Genomic DNA, 24,424 nt, shown 5'->3' on the forward strand with positions numbered 1-24,424 from the left:
TGCAGATTCCATGTGGACTAGCCATCCGCATGGGCTCTGCTGAAAACGGCCTTCCAAAAATGGCCGCCGCCAAGGAGGAGACAGATGCTAGAGATCCTACTGGACCTCTAGTGTCTGTTAGGCCAGCACAATGCACATAGCATTCCCAGAAGTACCGGAAACACTGGCGCTGCCGGGAGAAGATGCAGAAAGCTGCATTTTCTCCCGTGAAACCCCCTGGCAACGAGCATAAATCCCCATGGCAACGAGCATTAAACCCCATGGCAATGAGCATGAAATCCCATGACAACGAGTATGAATCTCCCTGGCAATAAGCAGGAAACCCCTGGCAATGAGCATAAACCCCATGGCATCAAGCATAAAACCCCCTGGAAAGGAGCATGAAACCTCCTGGCAACGAACATGAAACCCCTGGCAACGAGCATGAAACCTCCTGGCAATGAGCATGAAACCCTTTGGCAACGAGCATAAACCCCTGGCAACGAGCATAAACCCCCTGGCAACGAGCATGAAACCCCCTGGCAACGAGCATGAAACCCCCGACAACAAGCATGGACAGTCTGGTAATGAGTATAAAATCCCTGATAACGAGTAGGTAATTTTAAAGTAAGTAGTAGCCTTACTGTGGGGTATAAAATGGTGTTGGGCAAATATGTAAGTGGCACTTTGGTAATAGGCATTACAGTGTGTGGCATAATGTGTAATGGGCATTATGGTGTGTGGAATAATGTAAGTCACTATACCAGGGACGTCTGACTAGTGCACTGCCTTATGGAGGAGCAAGGACAAAATCCAGGTACGAGAAGGGAGGGGACGCAAAATGACTGCCTTGCACTGGGTGACAGATATCCTAGTTTCGGCCCTGGATAAAGTACCAGCCAATCAGCTCCTAACTGCCATGTCACAGGCTGTGTTTGAAAAAAGACAGGAGCTGATTGGCTGCTACCTTATCTCCATCCACTTTATCTCCATCCAAGGCTTAGTGAATAGACCCCACATATATATATGAACCCGAGCGTTCATGTGGCCATTATACAAAGGTGCAGCAGTATGTAGTGCTGGAAATTTGGTGAGTTTTGAATTGATGAGGGATGTGCGAAAAAGGTAGACAGGGGAGGCAGTGCCTCACCTGTCATACACTTTTTACTCCAGAGTTTAGACTATAAAAATGATTAGAATAATACAAAAAGATATTTAGAATATTTTCTTTACATTTTCCTTATAATTTTCATAGTCAAAACTGTGGAATAAACCTGAGCATGACAGGAAAGTCTCTGCCTCACCTGACCGCACATCACTACAATAAATGGATGTTTTGGTATAATCTAGGAGTCCTAGGGGTATATTTACTAAAGTGCGGGTTTACAGAAGTGGTGTTGCCCATAGCAGCCAATCAGATTCTACTTATCATTTATCTAGCACCTTCTTGAAGATAATAGCTAGAATCTCATTGGTTGCTATGGGCAACATCTCCACTTCTATAAACCCGCACTTTAGCAATTATACTACTACAGTCTATCCTGGTGTTGACAACTGGTTATGTGTTTTAAAGTAAATTAAGTCTTTACTTTTTAATGTCATTTTGGTAATATCAATTTATTTCTTCTCTATTGATTTAATATAGAAGAACTATTACTATGTTTCATAAGATTTAGATCATTTAGTGTAGTGTATCGTATCATTAGCATGAGGCAGTTGATAGGGGAAGTTCTGCTTTGATGTGCCGCGTTTCATTGTGCTTCATCTGTGACTTTGTACATGTTAATTTGTATGCAGTAAAAGTCACAGCCCAGCGTCTGTTACACTGTGAGCAGTTTCCGCTGAGTCTGTGATGCAGATAAGATGCACAATTTGAAGAAAGAGACGCTACGCTACACATCTCAGAGCGGCTCAGTCACACTGGGTGTCTCGTGCCATATAACGTATAGATGCTAGGTGTATGAGGACATAACTGTATGTTTCATTCGGATCGTCTATTACTCCACCTTAAATCCATGGTGTTACTTCACCAGAAGCAGGGAGCGCAATCCCCCCCGATCAGGAGGGACCTCCGCTCTACTGTACTGAGTCGCAACGGCTCCTAATGTCACTCCTAAAACTGCTCCTTTATTTTTTATTTTTTTTAAACTTTATTTAAAATGGCAGTGGCCTTTACACTGTTTTTTAGAATGGCCTTAAGAGAGATTGACCGTTAACCTTTTAATGGGTCAGTCCTTGCTAGGACCTGAATGTGCTAATGACAGTGGTATGTTTAGTGGGTCAGTTCCTTCAAGGACAGGAGTGTGCTAATGGCAGTGACATGTTTAATGGACGAGTCCCTCCTAGAACTAGAGGGTATGCTGATCCTTGTAGTGCCATATTGAGGATTCTGGGGTGAGTTAGCTCTCAGTTCAGAAATACACAAAGGTATGACCCAAACTGATGCTATTACCATGTAGTGTAGGACCACCAGAGCAGAGACGTCTGGTCGTGGCTGGTGGCTTACCATAATCTACAGTATGTTTACAATGGTATGTAACTGACATCTCAGCATTTATATTACCATGTTTAATTAGTCAGTCCCTGCTAGGACCTGAATGTGCTAATGACTGCGACCTTTTTAACATGACAGTACCAACCAATCAGCTCCTACCTGTCATTTTATAGGCTGTGTTTGAAATATGACAATCAGGCATACGTGCCAACTCTCCTGTGACAGCGGGAGCCTCCCAAAAATCGGGTGCCGCTCCCGGCCCCCAGCAAGAGTAGGCAAGTCTACCGGATTGACCACCGCCACCCCCGGGCCCCCCCCCCCGAGCCCACAAGCAAAAGTGGGTGGTTCAGAGGGGCGATGACGCGTTTCGCACTGAATTGCATCATCTTAGCTCTGCCCCTTGTTTTACAATGCTGGTAACATCGGCATTATAAAGCGGGGGGCAGGGCCAGAATGACGCAATTGCTCCAGCTCGCACCCGCACCACCAAGTTAAGCCGCCCCACACCCTGCACCGACATCGCAGTCCTCTCCCAGAGGGGGCTGCCAGAATGTCGGTAAGTATACAGTTAGGAGCTGATTGGTTAATACTTTATCTCTTTTCACTTCATCTCTCTCCTAGGCTTAGGTCATGTATCCCAGAGTGTGCCAATGGCGGTAACTGGGCAGCATGGTGGTGAAATGGTTAGCTTTGCCACCTTCAAGAACTGGGTCATGCGTTGGATTCCAAGCAGGGCTCTATCTGTGTGTAGTTTGGATGTTCTACCTCTGTTTGCATAGGTTTTCTCTAGAACTAAGGTTTTCTTCCACAAACCAAACAACAAAACAAACATACTTGTAGGTTATGTGGCTGCTGCTAAAAACTAAGGACCTCATTCAGAGTCTCTCGCTAGCGCCGTGCACTTACAAGCAGCCCGATGGTTTGTGTACGCGCATTCGCACGCTTCATTCTGCGCGTGCACAAACTAATACACTTCCTGGAGATGACGTGTGCTGGTGGGCAGCTCTGTCTGTGAGATTGGGGGTATGCTGGCCGCTCGCTAAGACATGGTGGGCGTGCTTATGCCTTGGCGAGCGATCGCTTCCTGTGGCGTCACTTTGACAAATTTGCATACGTTGGCGCCGAGCGATCGCATCTAGCGAGAGACTCTGAATGAGTCCCAAAGTGCCCAAAGTGCATGTGGTAGAGAATATAGATTGCAGGCTGTGCTAGGCCAGGGGCTGATATTCTCTGTAAAGTGCTGCACAATATTTATCCACTATATAAATAATTATTAATAAATAAAAGTAAATAAATGTTTAATGAATGAGCCCCTCCTAGAACCAGAGTGAGTTATTGTTAGTAAATGGCTCAGTGCCCCCTATGATGAGAGTTCAACAAGACAGCAGAGTGTTTAGTCGGTCATTGCAGAATGTACGGAATAGCAGTGATATATTTAATGACTAACACCAGTGACACGTTTAATGAGTCCAGAGCACTGAGCAATAATGACAGTGATATGCTGAACAGATGCATCCTCCCTCAGGTCATAACATGTGATGGGTGAGGTAAATGATTATTACCAGTGGCAGTGCCATTTTTTTTTTTTGGGGGGGGGGGCAATACCTCCTTGCCTGTAGTGTTGATAAGAGTCACTATAGCATTGAGGCGTGTGCTGTGTTTATTTTCTGATAGGATGCGACTGGGATTAAGAGATCAGTCACATTCCTGCATCCTTGCACTGCCCCCACTCCCATCTGTTTCTCTGTCTCTGATGGAAGAGCTGATCAAATATGGATTCGTCCCTCATACACCAAGGCTACCTGAAGAAATATGGTGAGTAGGGTGGTGGACGGTGCTAGACAGCAGCACCATGATGAGGTGTGGGAGGCATCAGGCACACCTGGGTGTGGTGTAAGGGCATATACTGTACAGCAGCTTCTAGGGACAGATGTATCTCTAGTGCAGGTATTACATAACATAACATCTGGTTGTTGTGGATGTATTTCACGATTCATCATAATATTATTGTTATGTGGTTACATCCTGGGAAGCACTAGTAGCATAGTATGTGTTATTTATTATGTTGCCATTTTATATTTACTTTTACTTGTGCCACATGCAAACAATTCATAAATCTATGTGTGTGTATAATATATAGTACCCATAATACGTTTATATAATTGACATATATTTTTTTGCATTTATTTCTCAGTTGTCTACAATAAATGTATTTTTATGTAGTCTATAATATCTTGAGTTACAACGTAACTAGGCTTTATAGATATTAAATATTTCAGGATGTATGGCATATTCCATATTACAGCATGGGACATTAAAATGAAATGAAAATGCACAATAATACATCTTTATGAATTCTTTACAATTCACCCCCAATTTGCACCTTACACTTGGTAGGAAGCCGCTGTTTGAAAAGTGCATTTTAATTTTTTTTTGTTATTATTATTTTTTTATGTGCGCACCTGAACCAATCTTACATAAACACGTAAAAGCCTCAATTACAGTGCATCCGAAAAGTATTCACAACGCTTCACTTTTTCCACATTTTGTTATGTTTCAGCCTTATTCCAAAATGGAATAAATTCATTTTTGTCCTCAAAATTCTACACACAACACCCCATAATGACAACGTGTAAAGTTTTTTTTTACGATTTTTGCAAATTTAATAATAAAAAAACCTAAGGAATCACATGTACATAAGTATTCACAGCCTTTGCCATGAAGCTCAAAATAGAGCTCAGGCGTATCCTGTTTCCACTGATCATCCTTGAGATGTTCCTACCGTTTACTTGGAGTCTACCTGTGGTAAATTCAGTTGTTTGGACATGATTTTGAAAGGCATACACCTGCATAAGGTCCCACACTTGAAAGTGCATGTCAGAGCACAAACCAAGCATGAATTCCAAGGAATTGTCTGTAGACTTATGAAAAAGTGAAGTGCTGTGAATATTTTCCTGATGCACTGGATGTTATTGTGTGGTTTAGATGCTTATTACATTATAATTAGTTTGAACCTTTTTTTAAGCATGATGTTTTCATGAAATTTAGACATGTTGTTCAGTGTAAATACATATTACTGGACATTTCTGAAAGCTGGTGCCCCAGTTAATGCAAAGAGATGCTGTAACCCATAGAAACGGTTGCTACTTCTTTGTTATTATCTAGTAAAGTTTAGAATGAAATCCTAAATATACTGTCAATACTTTCTGTCAGTTACAGTATTATTTTTTTTTTCATTGTTACTCGAGTCTGGTTTTCATATACAATCCCCACTGTGTATGTAGCGTAGTTATGTTATATTTGTGAATATTTCTGTATAAACCTTATATAATAAAACTACACAACAAGTATTTTATGGCAAAAGTGTCCAGTTCCTTCACATTGACATTCAAAGAGACATATGTTTGTAACTTCTATTTTGTTCGCTTGATTACTACAGCTCTGTGGAATTCTGGTGTTTCACTAATGAGGGAGAAATATTAGATCATGTCTTCTCTGTGACTCTAGCTCACAGCAGAATATTTGGCCATACTGAATGTTTGACCTTATTTGTATAATAAAACTGTGTATGCTTTGTATGAAGATGTTGTACTTGTAATCTACATTAAACAAGGCTTTCAACCACAAATACCATCATAATTGTAAACCCATAATCTTACCACAGAGAATTTCTTAAATATGTCAATGATTAATTGGGAATTTCTCAGTCATTTAGCACAGATTAAAAATAATACTGGCAGTGGGCCTAATTTAGACAAATACCCTAATGCCATCACAGCTGTTGTGCGAACGTATGCAAATGTCACAGCGCCGAGGAATGTATAGAGACGCCCACATGCGGCTTTGCCAATCCAAGCATCTTCATACAACGAGGCAGTATAGGTCGTAGATCCTTCGATAGTCTGACTTCTGAGTAGTGCTACAGTCATACAAAATGGCCACGTGTACTGAGACGCCGGAACTATTTTCACTGTATACAGGGTTGCAGGCACAGGCTGTGATCCGCCCCAAAAAATGGTTGTGACACGCCTGCATTCTTTACCTGCACTCCCAGTTACCTCCTCCCAAATGCTTCCTGACTGTCAATCACACTGCTGGTAAATGGTAGCTGCAAGCGACTACGGTAATGCACCTTGATACATCCACTGTGCGACTTAGACACGTGCGCAGATTGACGATGATCACTCAACTGCATAAACATCGGAATGGTGTACATTTCTGATTCACGCCCTGTATACTGTATTTCTGATATTTGGAATGCCTACTAAAAATGTATACCTGATGCTGGCCACACACACAGCAATATTTTACCCGATCTTGCCGATTCCGACACATTGGAACGACAGATCGTGTAAAATATGGCCAAATCGTGAGAAAATTGTGAGTCCCCACTCATGATCACAATGAGATGTGCGTCCCCGCTGGTCGTACATCGCATCCTCAGATCTGCCGAGCTGTAGGGCAGATCTGCCAATTTGGGATACAAATGCACTGGAGAAGTGTCTGGCTGAACGATAGATCATTTGAAGATTGGACACTACAAACACCAAATCATGTGCAGAGCTGCTGAGGAGAGTTTTCAAGGGAAATCGTGCACGATGTCGGATCGTGAGCACATCGCTATGTGTGTGGCCAGCTTTAGGCCAGTGGTTTCCAAACTTTATCATCAAGGTATCGTAAAGCTGAGTACACGCTATACAATATATTAGCCAATCTTGCGATCCACAATAGATTGCAACGACCATCGTATATAGGGCCTGATTCAGCTTGGAACGCAATTGCAATTCCATCTGCGAATCCTGACGGAACACGGCTGCTAATATATGCAGATGCAGCCACAACCGTATCCCTGCATAGAGACGCCTATTGCTGCAGCCGGTAACAGAAATCTTGGGGCTCAGTACAGTGATGTCTCGGGGGGCCCCACGTTGTCACCACCACCCACGATCCCGCACATCCCTCCCCTGCATGTGTGATATGTGAAGCATGATACTGTTAACTGAAAGATATGCCAGCCTTTACATAAAGTAAAAATACAACATGACATACCACACCGTCTCTCTGTCACTGATGATGCCGGCTGTAAGTTCTTGCAACGTCTTCTTAATGGCAGTGCTGTGGATGCCTCAGGGGTAGAAGGGATGGGGTCTGCAGCCAGCCATCCTTAGTCATCAGCCCCTCATCACCTTCCGTAAATTCAGCCTCTCATCACCATCAGCTCAGAAGCCTCCCCATCACCTTTCTCTGTCCCCAACCCCCATCTTCAGTCCCCAGCCCCTATCACCTTCTGCTCCCAGCCCCCCATCACCTTCCTCCATACCCAGCCCCCATCACCTTCCTCTGCTTCCAGCCCCTGTCGCCTTCTGCCCCCAGCCTCCATCACCTTCATCTGCCCCCAGCCTCCTTCATCTCCTCTGCCCCCTTCACCTTCCTCTGCTTCCAGCCCCTGCCACCTTCTGCCCCAGCCCCCATCACCTTCATCTGCCCCCAGCCTTTCCTCCTCATCCAGCCCCTCACCTTCTCCCCCCAGCACATCACCTTCCTCTGCTCCCTTCACCTTCTTCCATCTTCAGCCCCATCCCTAACGGCAGCCTCAACTCCAGTCCTTACTACTGCAACAGCGCAGCCTACACTACAGCAGTGGTGCAGCCTGTCTGCCGGCCTGCAAGGGATCTATACACTTCCGCCGGAGCAGGGAAGATGTGCGGTGATGTGACCTATAATGTCATGCCACCGCGTAGCAGAGTTAAAGGTAATGCCTGGCCCGGGCCACAGCTGAGCCACCTCGAAGAGCCCAGCGCTGCCTGGGCCACGCTACAAGAGAGCTGGGGCTGGGAGGCGGCCATGGGTCCTGTCGGCTGTGACTGGAACAGTAAGTCCACCGTTCACTGCCCTGTTTTGTGCTCGTCTGGACCTTGGGGCCCAGTACGGGTGTCCCCATAGTCCCCCCCCTGTCGCCGGGCCTGCATTGCTGCCTTCTCTTCTACGAGTGCAGACCAGTGTACAAATCTGGAACATCGGCCACCATCGACCAATCACTGCTAGTCTGACCTTTCACTAATGCTGCGAGTCTTGGCAAACGCAAAGAGCTCTTGTGCTGGGAGGTGATCGCACTGGCTATATTATGAACTCCTATTAGACAGCGTCCAAACAGTAAGACACACCTGCATTTTTAAGACCACTCCCCCATCACTTCCTCCAAAAGCTTGCTAGCTGTCAATCATTTCTGCGTGTTTGTTGGCTTGGTGTGCAATCACAGTGTGATCATGCACATGTGCTATGCTGCATACGCGCATGCATACAGGATAAAAATCACTCGGCTGCATTGATGTTTGCAATTGCGATCCAAGCTGAATCAGGCCCATAGTGTGTTCACCCAATTAATCGCGTGGTAGCATCTTTCCAACTGATGTGCTGCATATCAGATAGGATGATGCCACATACTACTGTATGATATAACATGACGTTGTACAGCGTATTGTGTAGTGTGTGTACATAGGCACAATATATTGTTATGTCGTATCAGCTCATCGCAAAATTGCCAGATCATTCAGATGTGTATCTAGCTTTACAGTCCATGTCTTAAGGATATATATGCTTAAGCACAGGTGACCTATTTAGTACCTCAGTCAATTTGATTATACTATCTGTGCACAAACATGGGTACTCTTAAAACCTGGACTGTTAGAGAGCCTTGAGGATCAAGTCTGTGAAACACTGCCATAGGTTCTATATATGTTGTAAGAACAAGGTATCTTTAATCATATCATATATATCAGTGGTTCTCAAACTCGGTCCTCAGGATCCTAAAAAATTCATGGGGGAGATGTATTATAGCAGCACTTATAATGCCAGTATAATACTTCCTACTTTGCCTCTTTACCAAGGCGAAGCAGGAAGCAACATCTCATTGGCCGGAGCGGGGGAGTGATAACTCCTCCCTCCTGCGATCCCCGCTAGAGCTCACAACGCATCAGCCTAGTGCTGATGCGCTGTGTCTCACTCCCGACCGGCTTCACTGAGCATGTGCGGGATCTCGCATGTATTGCAAGATCCTGGGCGAGATGTATTAATGCTTACCGCCGTGGTCTTGGCTCTGAAGTTGCAGCGGTGACGTCCGCACTCCCATTGCCTCCCGTGTTACATACGCGCAGCTGCATGTCCCATCAGCTGTGTATGTAGCATTGCGGGAGTTCAATGATGCTCACGTTTACTTTATTGAAAGAAACCCGATGAAGTCACCGCTGCAACTTCAGAGCCTATACCACTGGCGGTAAGCATTAATACATCTCGCCCCCTGTGTGCAGCCCCTGGAGCTGGCAGCCACTGCAGCAGGGACAGCGCTGTCCCTGCTGTGGGGATAGGGTATCGCCAACTGCAGCTGTCGTTATCAATAGCTGCAGCGTATGTTCATACATTGCCCAGGCTATCGGCGCTGCTATCTTATCTTATAGATAGCAGCACCGATTTACTGCCTATTTACCGCCCAGACCCCGCAGAAATACATGGGGGAAGTGGTATTAGTGCACATAGGGCCTGCTTCAGAGCCGGACGCTATTTGTGCTCGCTCGTTCAGAAAAAGGGGCTGGCTATTTAAATTGAGCGCTCGCTCTTTGCGGTCTGTTGACGCCCCTATGTCTGAGTGAATTAAACATGTGCTCGCTATTTTGTAAAGACGCCCCTTGGCCGCTCGCATCATACGTCACCTCCGCTATTTATTAGATTAATCGAGTACATCGAAAGGCGTATGAACTGCTCGCAGTGCTTGTGGTAGCATTTTCCTACCGCAATCATGCGAGCAGTTCAGGCTAAAAGACAACCAACTGACGTGGTCGATGACGCTGCTTTGTTAATTATGCACACCCTTAAAACGCCCGTTTTGACCATTTGGCACGCCTGCATTCGGATCTCCACTCCCCGTTTTCAAGCACCTTCCCCTGTTACCACCCACAAACGCCTCATCCTGTCACTCAAATTAGCAGGCATTCGCTATTTTGCGAGTACACGATTTCCGACCGCACTGACTGGTTGGCGCATGCGCATTACAAGCCATACGCATGCGCAGATGTGCGAACATCGCTCGGAGTGAACGAGCGGCCGCTTACGAGCGGCTCTGAATCAGGCCCATAATGTGTTCTGATGCTGCTTCACTGGTTAATACATCTGCCCCCATGTTTGCCAGGCCACCTGTGGATCTTTATAATGTGACAGTTGGTAATACACCTGTGCCCAGCTACTGTAGGTGGTCAGGAAAACGTGAACTGTTTACGGTCCTGATGACCGAGTTTGAGAACCAATGATATATATAAAAGATATCACATAAAGATCAGTTTTATGATCTAGAATACTCTAGTATTTATTTTCCTTTAGACTATGTTTGATCATACCGGCTGACATCCAAGTGTCATCATAAAATTCATTTCTTCACAAGTAAAATAAAGCAATTACATTTTAAAGCATTTGTTGCAACTGAACTCTGCAAAATGAATAATTAATTTGCTACTTAATGAGACACTAGTAGAAACATTTTGTTGAATGCTTCAGAGAAACAATCTGGCTAACTGAATGAATACATGAGAATGAGTCTTATTTAGGACGTTAGAGTACAGATGTATTGTTGAGGTTTTTATTATATGCTGTACTCTACATGTAGTTTTGTCCTGCAGTTTTTGAATTCCACTTATAGGAGTCAAGTTATATATTTTAGCATAAATGCATAATTTTACACTTAATGCACACATGTGTCTGTAGCAGAGGTGAACGCATCATCAGTTTTTTGCATGTATTCACGCTGCGTTCAGAAATAGCGTGACGACACAACCGGCGGGCTCTGCAGAGTTGTTCGTATGCATGATTGTTTTCAGACATATCTGATGCATAAGTACAGGTGCAAATGCGCCCTGATGTGTAGGATGCTTATCTAATGAAGCATACAGACCTCTAATACATACAACTCTCCATATAGGTTAACAAACTATTATTAGCTTTCATTTATAAAGGAGCCACAAAGTGTAGGCAGCACCACAGAAGGTATACATAGAAAACAGTAACAGATTATAAGAGCATAAACACCATACACAATGGGAGACCAAAGCACAAGTTCATAGTATAAGTACTAAACATTAATGTCACACCATAGACTGGGTAGGACAGATTACAGGGGCTAGGGATAAGCAAAACGCTAGCGGGAACATACAGTGGCAAGTAGTGGGAGGGAATGGCCAATGGTGCATCTTAATACGCACAGCGGTGGATTAGCATAGCAGCCAGTGGGTGTCTCTCTTTACCAATCCCATTGGCTGCGGTGTAGCATAAACATACAGTCGTGCAGCGCAGTCAAAGCTGCATTAGTGCGCACCCGTGAATCAGGGATCAGAGTCACTGTAGGGTATGAGACAAGGGAGCAGAACACTGGTGACCTGGGTAGTGCATGGGAGAAACAAGAGGGTGGAGAACTTTTCATCCCATGGATGCAATGCAAGTGCTAATATTTCAGTTCAGCTTTGCACCAGCTCCATATAAATGTGCAGGATGGGCCCTATTCTGTTTCCTACATGTAGTGGTGGAGACTCGGTCGCTGATTCAGAGACATATGCTGCTGCGACCACTTTACCATCTTTTGCTGTAGGCGCATCTGTGACTTTATGCTAATATATATATATAATTATATATATATATATATATATAGTGATGTATGAGCGGCACGCAGAGGTTTCAATAATACACACAGCAACTCTCTTCGTGTAGTCAATGTTTCAATGTCAGAGCATTCGTCCTGAGGAAAATGCTCTGACATTGAAACGTTGACCACAGAGAGACAGTTGTGTGTATTAATAACAACACTAATGAATGGTCCAATGGGCGCTGTCCTTATCTTTAAATCCAAGATGTAATATGTAGTCTTCCTCTCAGAAAAGAGAAGAGAAACAAAAACAAAGTCTGTATATTAATTCAATATATTGTAGATGTTGTTGGAATAAACTGGTGATTAACTCACCTATTCCAGGTGAGATGCATTCATCAAAAGGTATCTTTAACTTTTCCTCCTTAATCTAAATGAAAGGGTGTTGTATACAGACGTCCCCCTTAGGGAACTGAACTCACCTGGGCTCAGGTGTAAGTGTTCCACAAAAAGTATCTTTGTATATCGTAATCTGGTCATCTCAACGGGTTCACCCCCTCCAGATATCCAGCCAACGATACCATACAGCAATTTCAGCAATTCATAGAAGCGGCTGCCTATACTACTCTTAATCATAGCAGCCCGGCAAATAAGTACAAATACTCTAGCCGTTAAGTGATCTCTGATAAAGTTTAGCAGTCTAAACAGTAGAGGGACCCCTGGTACATTGTCCTGATGCACATTTTGCCTAAAGCTTAATCATGATACATGAAACACACCCATATACTAATTTCCATATTATAAATTGTATGTGTGTACTTACATAGGTGGCTTTATCTGAGATAATCCCCCAAAACAGTGTGTCCCACCAATTGTTCGACACGTTTATTAATCTGATTGATAGACAACTTAAATCTGAGAGACAACAGATTGGTGTTACATATTCATTTATTTATTCCTTTTGAGGATAGGATAGACATTAGTCCAATAAGAAGTCATTCTAGGGAGTCCATATACTGTACATGAGTGTACACAAAAAGAAATACAAGTGCACAACTCCAAATTAACTAATTATATATAAATAACAAATTTTTTGCAATAAATAGAGGTTTTTGGCATAATCTTGGCCGAGGTTATGGGCCTACCCACCACATCCAGGTAACCTCTGTAGGGTAGGTCCCTAACATATTAGGGTTCAAATTAGGGGTGAGCAGGTTCGGTTTTACTCGGATTTACTCGGATCTTTAAACTGCATTTTATTGGCTATCGCCTATCATGTGTTTTGGATAGCCAATATAATAAATCCGAATTTGCGGTAAAGTGGCGATAAGAACCGAGTAAATCCGAGTAAAACCGAACCCGCTCACCCCTAGTTCAAATACAGAGCAAAGGACACCCCCAAACTAGCCCAGCTAAGCCACCCCAAGGCACCGCTATAATAAGAAAAGTGAAGTGTAAAGGAAATAGTCAAGATCAGCTGCATATAAAGAATAAAAATAAAGTGAAATACATATATAAAAAACAGACAGTGAAGCATTAAAATGTGTTGAAGAAAAAATGTGTTATAATGCGGTGCCCTGAAGCAGATCAACCAAAGCAATCCAGGGGGACCCGCGCCCCAAAAGGGAACCAAAGCTGCACTACACAGTCTAAATATTTGCATGACTTACCTATATTGTGCCTCTGACTGGTGTGCATATTACAATGCCAGACTCCATGCTCTAAACCAGGGGTCTTCAAACTTGGCCCTCCAGATGCTGTGGAACTACATATCCCAGCATGCACTGCACATAGTTTTAGCATGCTGTTATATCAAAAAGGTGGCAGTGCATGCTGGGACGTGTAGTTCCACAGCAGCTGGAGGGCCAAGTTTGAAGACCCTTGCTCTAAACCAATGTAGTAGGGGTGCTAGTCTGAGTTGAAAGTGTCTCAAGCTTTAAGGTGTGCAAAGTAATGCACTGATTGGATTTATATAGAAAATGGGCCTCAGACTGCACACCCTGAATATATATATACATATATATATATATGTATATATATATATATTCAGGGTGTGCACCTCCAAATATATATATATATATATATATATATATATATATATATTTGATGATGCTACCTGTGGAGACAATTTTTGAAACTAAGGTGTGCTGGTTTTTCTGTTCTGGATATGCTGCTATATATATATATATATATATATATATCCATCATGAGAAATATACTGTACTGTTATCTTGTGCATGAGATATAGTTGTTTGCTACAGTAGGCACTCTGAGTGACACACCGTGTAGTCTCTGTTACGGTACATGACATGTAATCCTGTATCGCCCCCTGCTCCCATTCAGTGCCTGGGTAGATTGTGTTTCCTGTGGGAGATTAGTGTCACTGCTACAGATATAATTGTGTTTTAATCCATAGGAACTGCTCCTGAGCTCTGGGAATATTGTGTAATCCACAGAGCACATCCGAAGGCTCAGATTTAAATGAGAAATAGATGCGGTGACTGATAGACAAGAAAAGTGGGTGATGTGGAAAGAAATGTTTACAGACAGACACACAAGCTTGTTGCTGCTGGGGATTAGGGGGTGGAAGATTTAATGAACAAGATTTTGCCTGTGCAGTAATGGATGAATTACAGTATACTAGGCATTCACCCAAAGTTACTGTACTGCATATATAAGCCAACAAATAGACTTTCAGTGCCCTGGGTGATCGATTACAGCAGTACCCCCTTCACCCCACCCCCATCAGAGCAGCACAAAGCGGGCCTGTCGGGTCAAAGTCCTGACCCCACGGGACAGTCCAGCACAATCGGGACATTTCCACCAGAATTTGAACTGTTGCCAGACTATGCTACATGTTCTTGCAGCATTGAGTCCCTGGTTCTGCTGCAGGTGTCTTAATCTCAGTTACTGCTTGGCACATGATCTGGAATGTTGGAGCCCTGCTTGTCAAAGAGATAGCACCCATGTTTCAAAATTAAATTAAAATTGACCTCCAACCAACCTCATAATTAAATAAATAGCATACTCCAGAGGTTCCCAAAGTCCGCCATTACAGTCCACGTTTTAGGGATATCCAAGCTTGAGTCCAGATGGTTAAATCAAATGGATTGAGGTACTAATTAAGTCACCTTTGCTCAAGCATGAATATCCCTAAAACGTGGACTGTAATGGCGAACTTTGGGAACCTCTGGCATACTCAGTCAATAAATATACCAGTTCTTCATCCTTAAATAACCCGAAGATTTGGACTAGGAACTGGTAAGGTCCAATTCTTTCAGTCAAACGGGCAGAATTTTTGATAAACTAGTTTTGTAGAACAGTTTTGAAAATGTTGCACATATCTTCGGTTGAGCTAGTGTAACAGTGTTTTACTGCTCCATTTCCATAGATTTTTGCTTACTCTTTTAAACATGGTGTTATTTGCTGATAGTTATATTTCATTAGGACTAACCGCTTATTTGTATGGACTTGTACTTAGATCATTTCTCTAACTTTCTCAAATTATTATATTTATTAAAATTTTTGCTTTTACAGCTTATCAAAATACTTATTTTTATTAGAGATGTGCAGTTTGGTTTTCCTTAAATACGAACACACCTGAACTGTGGGCATCTGAGTAGAACCAAGTCCTGGCTCGAGTCTGCTGCTAGTTCGGAACTCGGATTTAAAAACCAAACTCAGCTTTTGGATGTAAACAGGTCCAAATTACATGATTTTAGCCGTTTTTTATCAATGTTTTTATCGGCTTTTATTAGAGATGTGCGGTTCGGTTCTCCAGAAATCTGAATTCACCTGAATTTCGTGAATCCGGGTAAATCCAAGTCGCGGTTCTAATCTCTTGAGGCGATCCGGGTAAATCCAGGTCGCGGTTCTGATCTTTTTGCGGTTCGGAATTCGGATTTTATATCCGAATTTTGGGTTTTTGGATTGCATAAATTACATGATTTTAGCTGTTTTTAAAACTTTTTATCTATTTTTTATTTAAAAAATCCAGATCTAAAACCAAAACCAAAACACTTGAGGGTGAATCCGAACTAAAAAACTTGAGGGTGGTTTTGCCAAAACCAAAATCAAAATACGATGATGAATCACACATCTCTAATCTTCATATTACTCAGCCTATTTTATCAGCTACAAAAGGACTAATACAGCGGCAGTAAAAATATGTTTCGATGAACATTGATGGCTCATTTTATTTATATACATTATTTCCACGTTGTGTTGTTAGGTCAGTTCAACCTCACCCTAACACGTTGTGCCGTATCTTAGTTTGGGGAAAACCTTGGCATCTCACCTGTGTTATGTGGCCACATGTGATATGGATCTTGTGCTTGCCCTGGGCAATAAAATCAAAGTTCATTTTGACCACACATCTAAATTTCCAAATTAGATGATAAACCAGCTGTTCATTGATTTAGGGCCTGATTCATAGATGAAAGCAAATCCTGTCGCGATTCCATATGCAGCAGACTTGCAAACATATTTTAATGACATATCTGATGTCTTGTGCACCGAGATGCTCATCTGTGGCGTCTCACAACTCCGACTTACAGACAAAGGGGAAACATTGGTGACACATTGAACTTTTTAGTAACCCTATGCTGTCTCAGACAGAGTGGCTTTCCTAAAATTCCAGGACTTCTCCAGCTGGGAACCAAGGGTGTATGTATAATGGGTGCAAGGTGTGCAGTGCACATGGTCCAGGGTTGGGGCCCACACCGCACACCCTGTACCCATACTTTCTAATACTTACCTCTCCAAAGTCCCACATCCGCTGGAGAGGCGCTACACAGAATGCCTGGAAAATGCCCGTCGCTGCCACTTTCCCCGTGTCCTGTGCATGCGCAGTAGACTACGGGCACAGACTAGTGCCCGGAGTCTACTGAACCTGTCAGTGAGCCACGGCCGATGTAGAGACAGGAGGGGGCCCAGGACAATGAGTGAACACAGACCCCCTCCTCTCTAAATATGCCCCTGCTGGGAACAAATTCACAGAGGCTCACTAGAGCACACCCAGAAATTGGTCTCCCGTTACCTGGCCCAAACGCTGACTACCAGTCACTCACTTTGCGCACAAATCCTCTCTGCGACCGCCATCACTAATCCATTGGTGCAAGTGTAATGCAGCTTTGGCGCATGCGTAGTGGCAAATAATCGCTCCATTATGTTATTAGGGGGGTATATGTGATAAACTACACACAATCTCAAAGCAATAGTAGTGGGTGGACTACTAATAACAGTTGATCTGAGTTATGGAGCTGTGCACCATTATGTTTGGAAAGTGAAGGCTGGCATTAATGAACCTCTATGCCAATGGGTGAGGTTTGGGATAATGAAGAAAAGTGCTAAAGAGCAAGTAAGTGTTTTATTAATACACCACATTGTACATTGATTCTTGTCTGTCCCTCTTTGGCCCCTCAGGTGGGTTCCTTTTCAAGCAATGGAAGGAACGATATCTACAGCTCACCCAGGAAGGTAGCCTTCTCCTGTCCCGTGACCCAGACTCTTCTGCAGACCTAGAGATTCCTCTGCTCACTCGGTGCCAAGCGATACTGGAAGGCACAGAGTTGGGGGACATGCCCAAGCTGCCTGTTGGGATTCGGAGGAGCAGTTGTCTGGGACTCTCTCTTAGTGATGGGAGGACACTGATGCTGTTGGCCCCAGATTCCCAGGAGTGCAGGTATCGGTCACATATCCTTCTTCTTCCAGTATCCAGAACATTGTACAGGACATTTATTCAACCAAACAATAAATAAGAAGATGGGGATCCGGTCACATGGAAGACAGTGACCATGTCAACATTCATAATGTTGACACCACAATGTCAACATTAGAATGTCGATATGGTTTAACATGCTGACAACGCATCATGTCGACACCCTCAGAATGTCGACATGCTTACCTTGTTGCCTTGTGATATGGTGACATTCTGAGAATGCGGATGGTTAGGGTTAGACAGGGGGAGGGGGTGTTAGGGTTAGGCACTTATTATTATAGATATAAATTTAAATTATAGCCTGGAAATAAAGCAACACTTTATCCAATACAGTATAGTGTTTATGTCATAGTCTGGTAATACAGACAATATAGCTATTAGTACAGTGACCAGTATTGGCACAAAGCACCTGAATAAGGGGTGCTTACTGACTGCACGCAGTTGGCCAATGTTGGAAGTTCTGTGCATGTGTCTAAAGACGCACCGAGATGGATTAGTGCTACTGCAAGGGGTCGTCTATCTATGATCTGATTCGACCGCAGCATTAGAATAGGGGCAAAAGATCTCAGCTGCGTCTGCGTCCAAATCAGAATCAGCCCCAAAGTTAGGTTGAAATCTAACGTTGGGGCACAACAGCCGATTTGGCCAGTAGATAACCATGATCCTGTCTATGTCTGGGCATATGCTGACCGTACATTAAACCTTTATGTGATCTGATTGCTGGAACTTGGAAATTAATGTCCAATTGGAAACTGATATTAAAGTTTGGCAATAAGGCTATTTGTCAGGATTGCTTTAGTGCGTCCACTAATTTGGGCCCAATACCTGAGTTGATGTGTTTATAGTACAGTATGTGCTCTTTGTGTTATTATGACACGTGTCATTATATTTGTGTGTTTTTTTATGTGTTTCTACTTTATTGCAGCAAATGGATAAATATTCTACGGAAAGTGAAAGAGGTCAGTTAAAAGACATGTAGAAGACACTTTGAAAGTTTGTGATGCTATGGGGTTTATTTACACTACAAAATGTTGGGTTATAAAACCCAACACTTCTGTTCATGTTTCTGCCCAATATTTAAAAGGGCAGTGCATTAACTAGCTAGCCAGGGCTAGTAAAAGCACTACCCTTTTAAATATTGTGTATAAACACAAACAAAAGTGTTGGATTTTGCAACCCGACACTGCATAAATAAACTTCTATACCTCTATATTTCCATTTCCAGTAACCTATCCCTGTTGTTTGCAGTTATATCTTCCAATGAGTGCACGTGTGAAATTGGCTTTATTTAAAAAAATTAAAAAAATTATAGTGGGGCTAATGCACGTATCAAACTCTACAACAATGACAATGAATACAGGTGTGAATGGGGCGTTGAGTGGCTAGCACAGCGGTGTCTTTTGGGGGCCAGAAGGGGGGGGCGTGATTCGGTAAGCAAGGTAGGCAGTGCAGGTGGGTGTCAGGCTGGGGGGCCGCTTTACGGTGAAAGGTGGGTGACTGTGAGGGGCAGAAACTTTTTTGGCAGGGGGGAGCAAAATTTATAGTTACGCCACTACGGGTGTTCTAATGTTAGCAAAGCGCATTAAGCGCGACTCATGCAGAGCAGCATTTATGCTTATATACGCCTGTTAGTAGACATATCTTTTGCATCCAATAAATTATAGGTGTATGGCTCTGCATACCTGCGGGAATGCTCCATTTTCATGTTGCATGTTTTTATTAATGTTTATCTTGTATTGCCGGTATCTGCCTCTCCATACATAACACAAACCTGTTTCCGTCACCTTCAGAGCCTATCACAACCTCCACTCTCGCCAACCAGTTGTAGGCTTCACACTCTGTCGCCCATCCGGAGGTGCTGTTGGCGTGATGTTTCCAGTCAAAGTCAAACCAAGGACAAGACTCAAGTGAAGGAAGGTGGGTGTTACCTTCTCAGCTGTGAGTCTACTCACTGCACCACAGTCATCATTAATTAATTCTGTTTCCTATAGGCCGAGCAGCTCACCGTAAGGAAAAGTGTCCACCTCACTGTCTCCGCCATGGGTCCCAGCTGCACTGGGGGGTGAAGACGGCATGTGTGCTCATGGGGGGAGCCGCTGCAGGTCCAACCCTGGGTTACATGGTCACCTCCAGTCATGGTGCTCGCTCCATTGATACTGCTCCCCCTGATTTTCGAGAGCTGGGTTACCACCCCTCGGCAGATGTAGAGGGCTGCCAGTATGACGTGGATTTTGAAGGCATGGACCAGGATTTTAATGGTTTGGATTTTGGTGGATTTGCCTTCTAAAGATCTTCTGCCGTCTACTGCTACCCTAAAGTGATACTGCAGTGACCTCCTGTTAATTCAATCCCATGAAACCTGAGTCATGAGCTTCAGGTACCCTTCTTTGTTGTGGAGCATTCGACACTAACATAGACACTTCTTACCACTATAAATGCTCAGCAATCATTACACCCTCCTACTGTATATAACACTATGTGCAATTCATATAAAGTCGTAGATGTCTATTGTGTATATGTGAGACAGCACCTGTGTTATATAATAGTGTAGTGACACATTTTGGTCTTGATGTCAAAGTGATTTATTAGCCATTGTGGTGCAAAGTGAAGACCCTATGTTTATAAACTGCGTATTTTTGATACATTATTTATATGTGTTAGATTAGGGAATCTTGACCATGAAGCCTCACATGACAAATGAGTAAAAATAATGCTTTTGAAAATTGCTGCATCTGGTTTCAATTTTACAGTTTGCGTAATAAATAAATTTTATACCGAATATGTGTGTGTTGGTGTAATAGTCTTCTGAGGGCTGCACAGAAATCTAACACTGGAAACTAAAAACCTGACCTGGGATTCTTCACAATAAATCTGAAAATGTTTCCTCCCTTGTATAAAATTGTTACAGGGGTAGATGTATCAAACCTTGGAGGAAAATAAAGTATCAACCAATCAGTATCTAACTGTCATTTTACAGGCTGTGGGATAGATGTACTAATCCATGGAGAGAGATGGGTGGGTGGGTGACGGGTTGATAGTGTAAAGTGTGTGTAAAAAATATATATAATAACATTGTCTTTTGCAGTCAAACTACAGGTCCCAGCAAGCCTCCCCCACATGCTAGTACTTGGAGAACCACAAGTACTAGCATGCAGGGCATTAAGGGCCCCATGTACTTCTAGTTCACCTGTAAAAGAAATGTTAAAATAAATACAACACTCACACTCACACTGTGAAAGTATAAGTTTATTACACACATACACACTCATGCATACTCACCTACTACAATACCTGGACAGGTCCTCTAGTCCAAGTAGGCATCCAGCATCTTCTTAAAACAAAAAATCGAGGAGCTTGAAGTACAAAGTTAGTCCCGTCCTCTGACCTCCGAATAACAGGTCAGCCATGGCATTTCTCTTAGAAATGCTGAGACTGAGCATTCATTGGCTGAGAGAGGTGAGCCTCCGCCTCTTTCAGCCAATGAATGGTTTCCACCATTGACTTAAATGGTGAGAACCGCTAGATAACCTTTAGTAACCTAGCGGTTCTCATCATTGAAGTCAATGGTGGGAACCGTTCATTGGATGGAAGAGGTGGAGGCTCACCTCTCTCAGCCAATGAATGCTTAGCCCCCGCATTTCTAAGAGAAATGCTGATGCTGACCTGTCATTTGGGAAGTACCATCCTTAGAAGACGGTGCTAAGTTCGTGTTTCGGGTTCCTCATTTTTTTGTGTTAAGAAGACGATGGATGCCTACAGTTCATGGACAAGAGGACCTGTTCAGGTATTGTAGGTGAGTATGTGTGTGTATGTGTGTAATAAACCTATACTTTCACGGTGTGTGAGTGTTGTCTTAATTTGAACATTTCTTTTACAGGTGAACTAGAAACACCAGAGGGCCCATAATACCCCGCATGCTAGTACTTGTGGTTCTCCAAATACCAGCATGTGGGGGTGGCTTGCTGGGACCTGTAGTTTGAATGTAATAGACAATGTTATTGTATATTATTTTACACACACTTTACACTATCAACCCGAAACCAACCGGCCAGGGGTTCCGGGGATAACCCCGGCTATCAGCCCAGGCTGGGGTGCCCTGGAGAGGGAGACCCATTTTTTTGGGGGTACCCACCTCCCCAGGGATCCCCGGCTTGGGCTGACTAGTGGTCAGGTGTAATGCTTTGGACGGGGGACCCGGTGAAATGGTTCTCATGGCTGTTGGCATTACACCCCTGCTAGAAAGAGCCCAGTGCTGGTTATGGAAAATACAGGGGACCCCTACTCTTTTTGTCCCCTGTATTTCCCAAACTAGGACTGTCTCAGCTGAGCCCAATGCTGGTTGTGCTAAATACAGGGGACCCCTATGTCTTCTGTCCCCCGTATTTAAACGGGATCAGCGCTGGAAATCCCGATCGTCGTTAAGGTAAGTATAAACTAACCTAACCTAACCCCCTAACCCTAACCCTCCTTAGGGGTGCCTAACCCTAACCTCCCCCAAGTGCCTAACCCTAATCCCCCCTCTAAGTGCCTAACCCTAACCCCCCCATCCGTAGCTGCGTATACCTAAGTCCCCCGGGGGGGTGCCTAACCCTAAATCCCCCTCAGGGGTGCCTAACCCTAACCCTCCATCCCCCTAGCCTAACCCTAACCCTCCCGTTGGGGTGCCTAACCCTCAGTCCCCCCTGGGTGCCCTAAACCTAACCCTCCACCCCGAGGCTGTCCGCTCACGACGTCCGGCATCCCTTCAATCGGGATGCCGGGCGCTTGTCTTCCGGCGTCGGGGAAATGTCAGGCGTCTACATCTAGACACCAGGCATTTCACCCTCACCGGGATATGACAGTCGGGAAGCCGGCTGTCGGTATTAAGGCAGCCGGTTTCCCGATTGTACACCATTTACACAACCAGGACTGGCTCTGAAAATCCGGGGCTTGTTATTATTTTAGGGGGGGACCCAACGTTATTTTTAATTTAATTTTAAAACTTTTGAAGCTTTTACACACAGATGCATGCACGGATCTCACTGATATGTGCATGCATCTGTGCTAAAATTGAAAGCATGAAACAGGTTTATTCATTTGGGGATTTGAAGTTAATTTTTGAGTCTGATTTGGTGTTAGATTTGTAGGTAAGTATGCAAAATCAAACATCAAATCACTGTTCAAAATTTAAACAAATTGAATTCGATTTAGAAAAGGCTTCTAATATCGAATTTTAGTAAATGGGGACTTGATGAGGGATTTCTACATTTGATTTAATTTGATTTGAGGTGAGCTAAATGGAACATCAAATCAAATGTAAAATCGAACTTTGATAAATATACCCCAAAGTACCAATCAGTCAGCTCCTAACTGTCATCTTACTAGCTGTGTTTGAAAAATTGACGGTTAGTAGTTGGTTGGTTGGTACTTTATGTATCTCCACTTTATATCTCTCCAAGACTTAGGACATCTCCCCGTGTTTGAAAAATGACAGGAGCTGAATGATTGACAAGTAAACGCTAGTCCAAACGTGTTTAGTACCAGTTATCAGCCGGAAGTGCCGTCCATCTGGTCTATTGTGTATGCTATTTTACAGGAAGGGCACCGGGGCGCAGCTGTTACAGAACACAGGAGTGCCAGGCATTTCTTGGGTTATAATATATATATGAAAAACAAAAGGGTGGAGAAAAGAGCGCCTCCTAGTGCATTAAATAAGTAAATAATGTAACCTTCACCGAAGATAATCACCCTCTGTGTAGATGGGGGTGTACCTTATATAGTGGAATTCACCACTTATTCAACAGCAAGAACAGTCACAATGATTCCTTATTTGTCCAACTTCTGGAAACTCTCAGGCTTTTCCCTCCATATAGACCAAAGTGCATCAACACATAGAGAAAAATAGATAGACCATAGTGTAATTCTATACACACAAATTTATTCAACAGAAAATAAGCATATCAAAATGCCCGTACATGAAATTTAAAAGGTTCAAGCTTATCTGCATGAGAATGTCACCGGTAGAGGATCATACCACACACCACCTCAACGCGTTTCGTCCGTTAAAACGTTTTTGGACTTCATCAGGAGGACAATAGAAGGTGCTGTACATGGTCCATATATACCCCAGACTATTAGTCTTAATTATGGGCATGTGTACCGCCTAAAGCGGACTCCGTTACATGCGTTCCGCCAACCCGGAAATGGTGAGCGCTTGCGTTCCATTGTGCGGAAGCGGAAGTTCCGTCCTCGCACAGGACACCTAACGTCTCAAAGTGCACTGCTCTAATTGTTCCCCACGAGTGAGGCAAGGACAGCGCTCTGGATATGCTGTATCGGTCACAGTGCCGTCAGCTCCAGGCGCCGCCCAAACCTCACCCTGCCTGTGTATCTGAATTGCGGCGGCCATTTTGTTGAGGTCTTTTGCCTCTAGTGTTCAACCAACGGCCATTTTGCCTTAGGCTGACACTATTATCAGCACTTGGAAGGTAATGTCCTGGTTAACTTAGTACATAGGTTGGAAAATATATATAGGACCACTACAGTTATGATGCATTACAATATTACATATTATAAATAAAATGGATTAAACTTAGCATTAAAACATATTAAATCATGAACATAAAAGATG

The 24,424-nt window shown here is 43.6% G+C and overlaps 1 protein-coding gene across 1 annotated transcript; it reads left to right on the top strand.

The window, feature by feature from the left end:
• The first annotated feature begins 4,081 nt into the window (after positions 1–4,081).
• Positions 4,082–20,593, top strand: LOC148518774 (uncharacterized). The gene is made up of 5 exons (XM_088477187.1): positions 4,082–4,288; positions 17,520–17,778; positions 18,740–18,773; positions 19,605–19,731; positions 19,806–20,593. The coding sequence occupies exons 1-5, from the start codon at positions 4,246–4,248 to the stop codon at positions 20,099–20,101; spliced, it is 759 nt and encodes a 252-aa protein (XP_088333313.1). The 5' UTR covers positions 4,082–4,245; the 3' UTR covers positions 20,102–20,593.
• The last annotated feature ends 3,831 nt before the right edge of the window (positions 20,594–24,424 follow it).

This window comes from Taudactylus pleione, unplaced genomic scaffold (genome assembly GCF_031769625.1).
Source record: "Taudactylus pleione unplaced genomic scaffold, aTauple2 ptg000199l, whole genome shotgun sequence".
Classification (NCBI taxonomy): domain Eukaryota; kingdom Metazoa; phylum Chordata; class Amphibia; order Anura; family Myobatrachidae; genus Taudactylus; species Taudactylus pleione.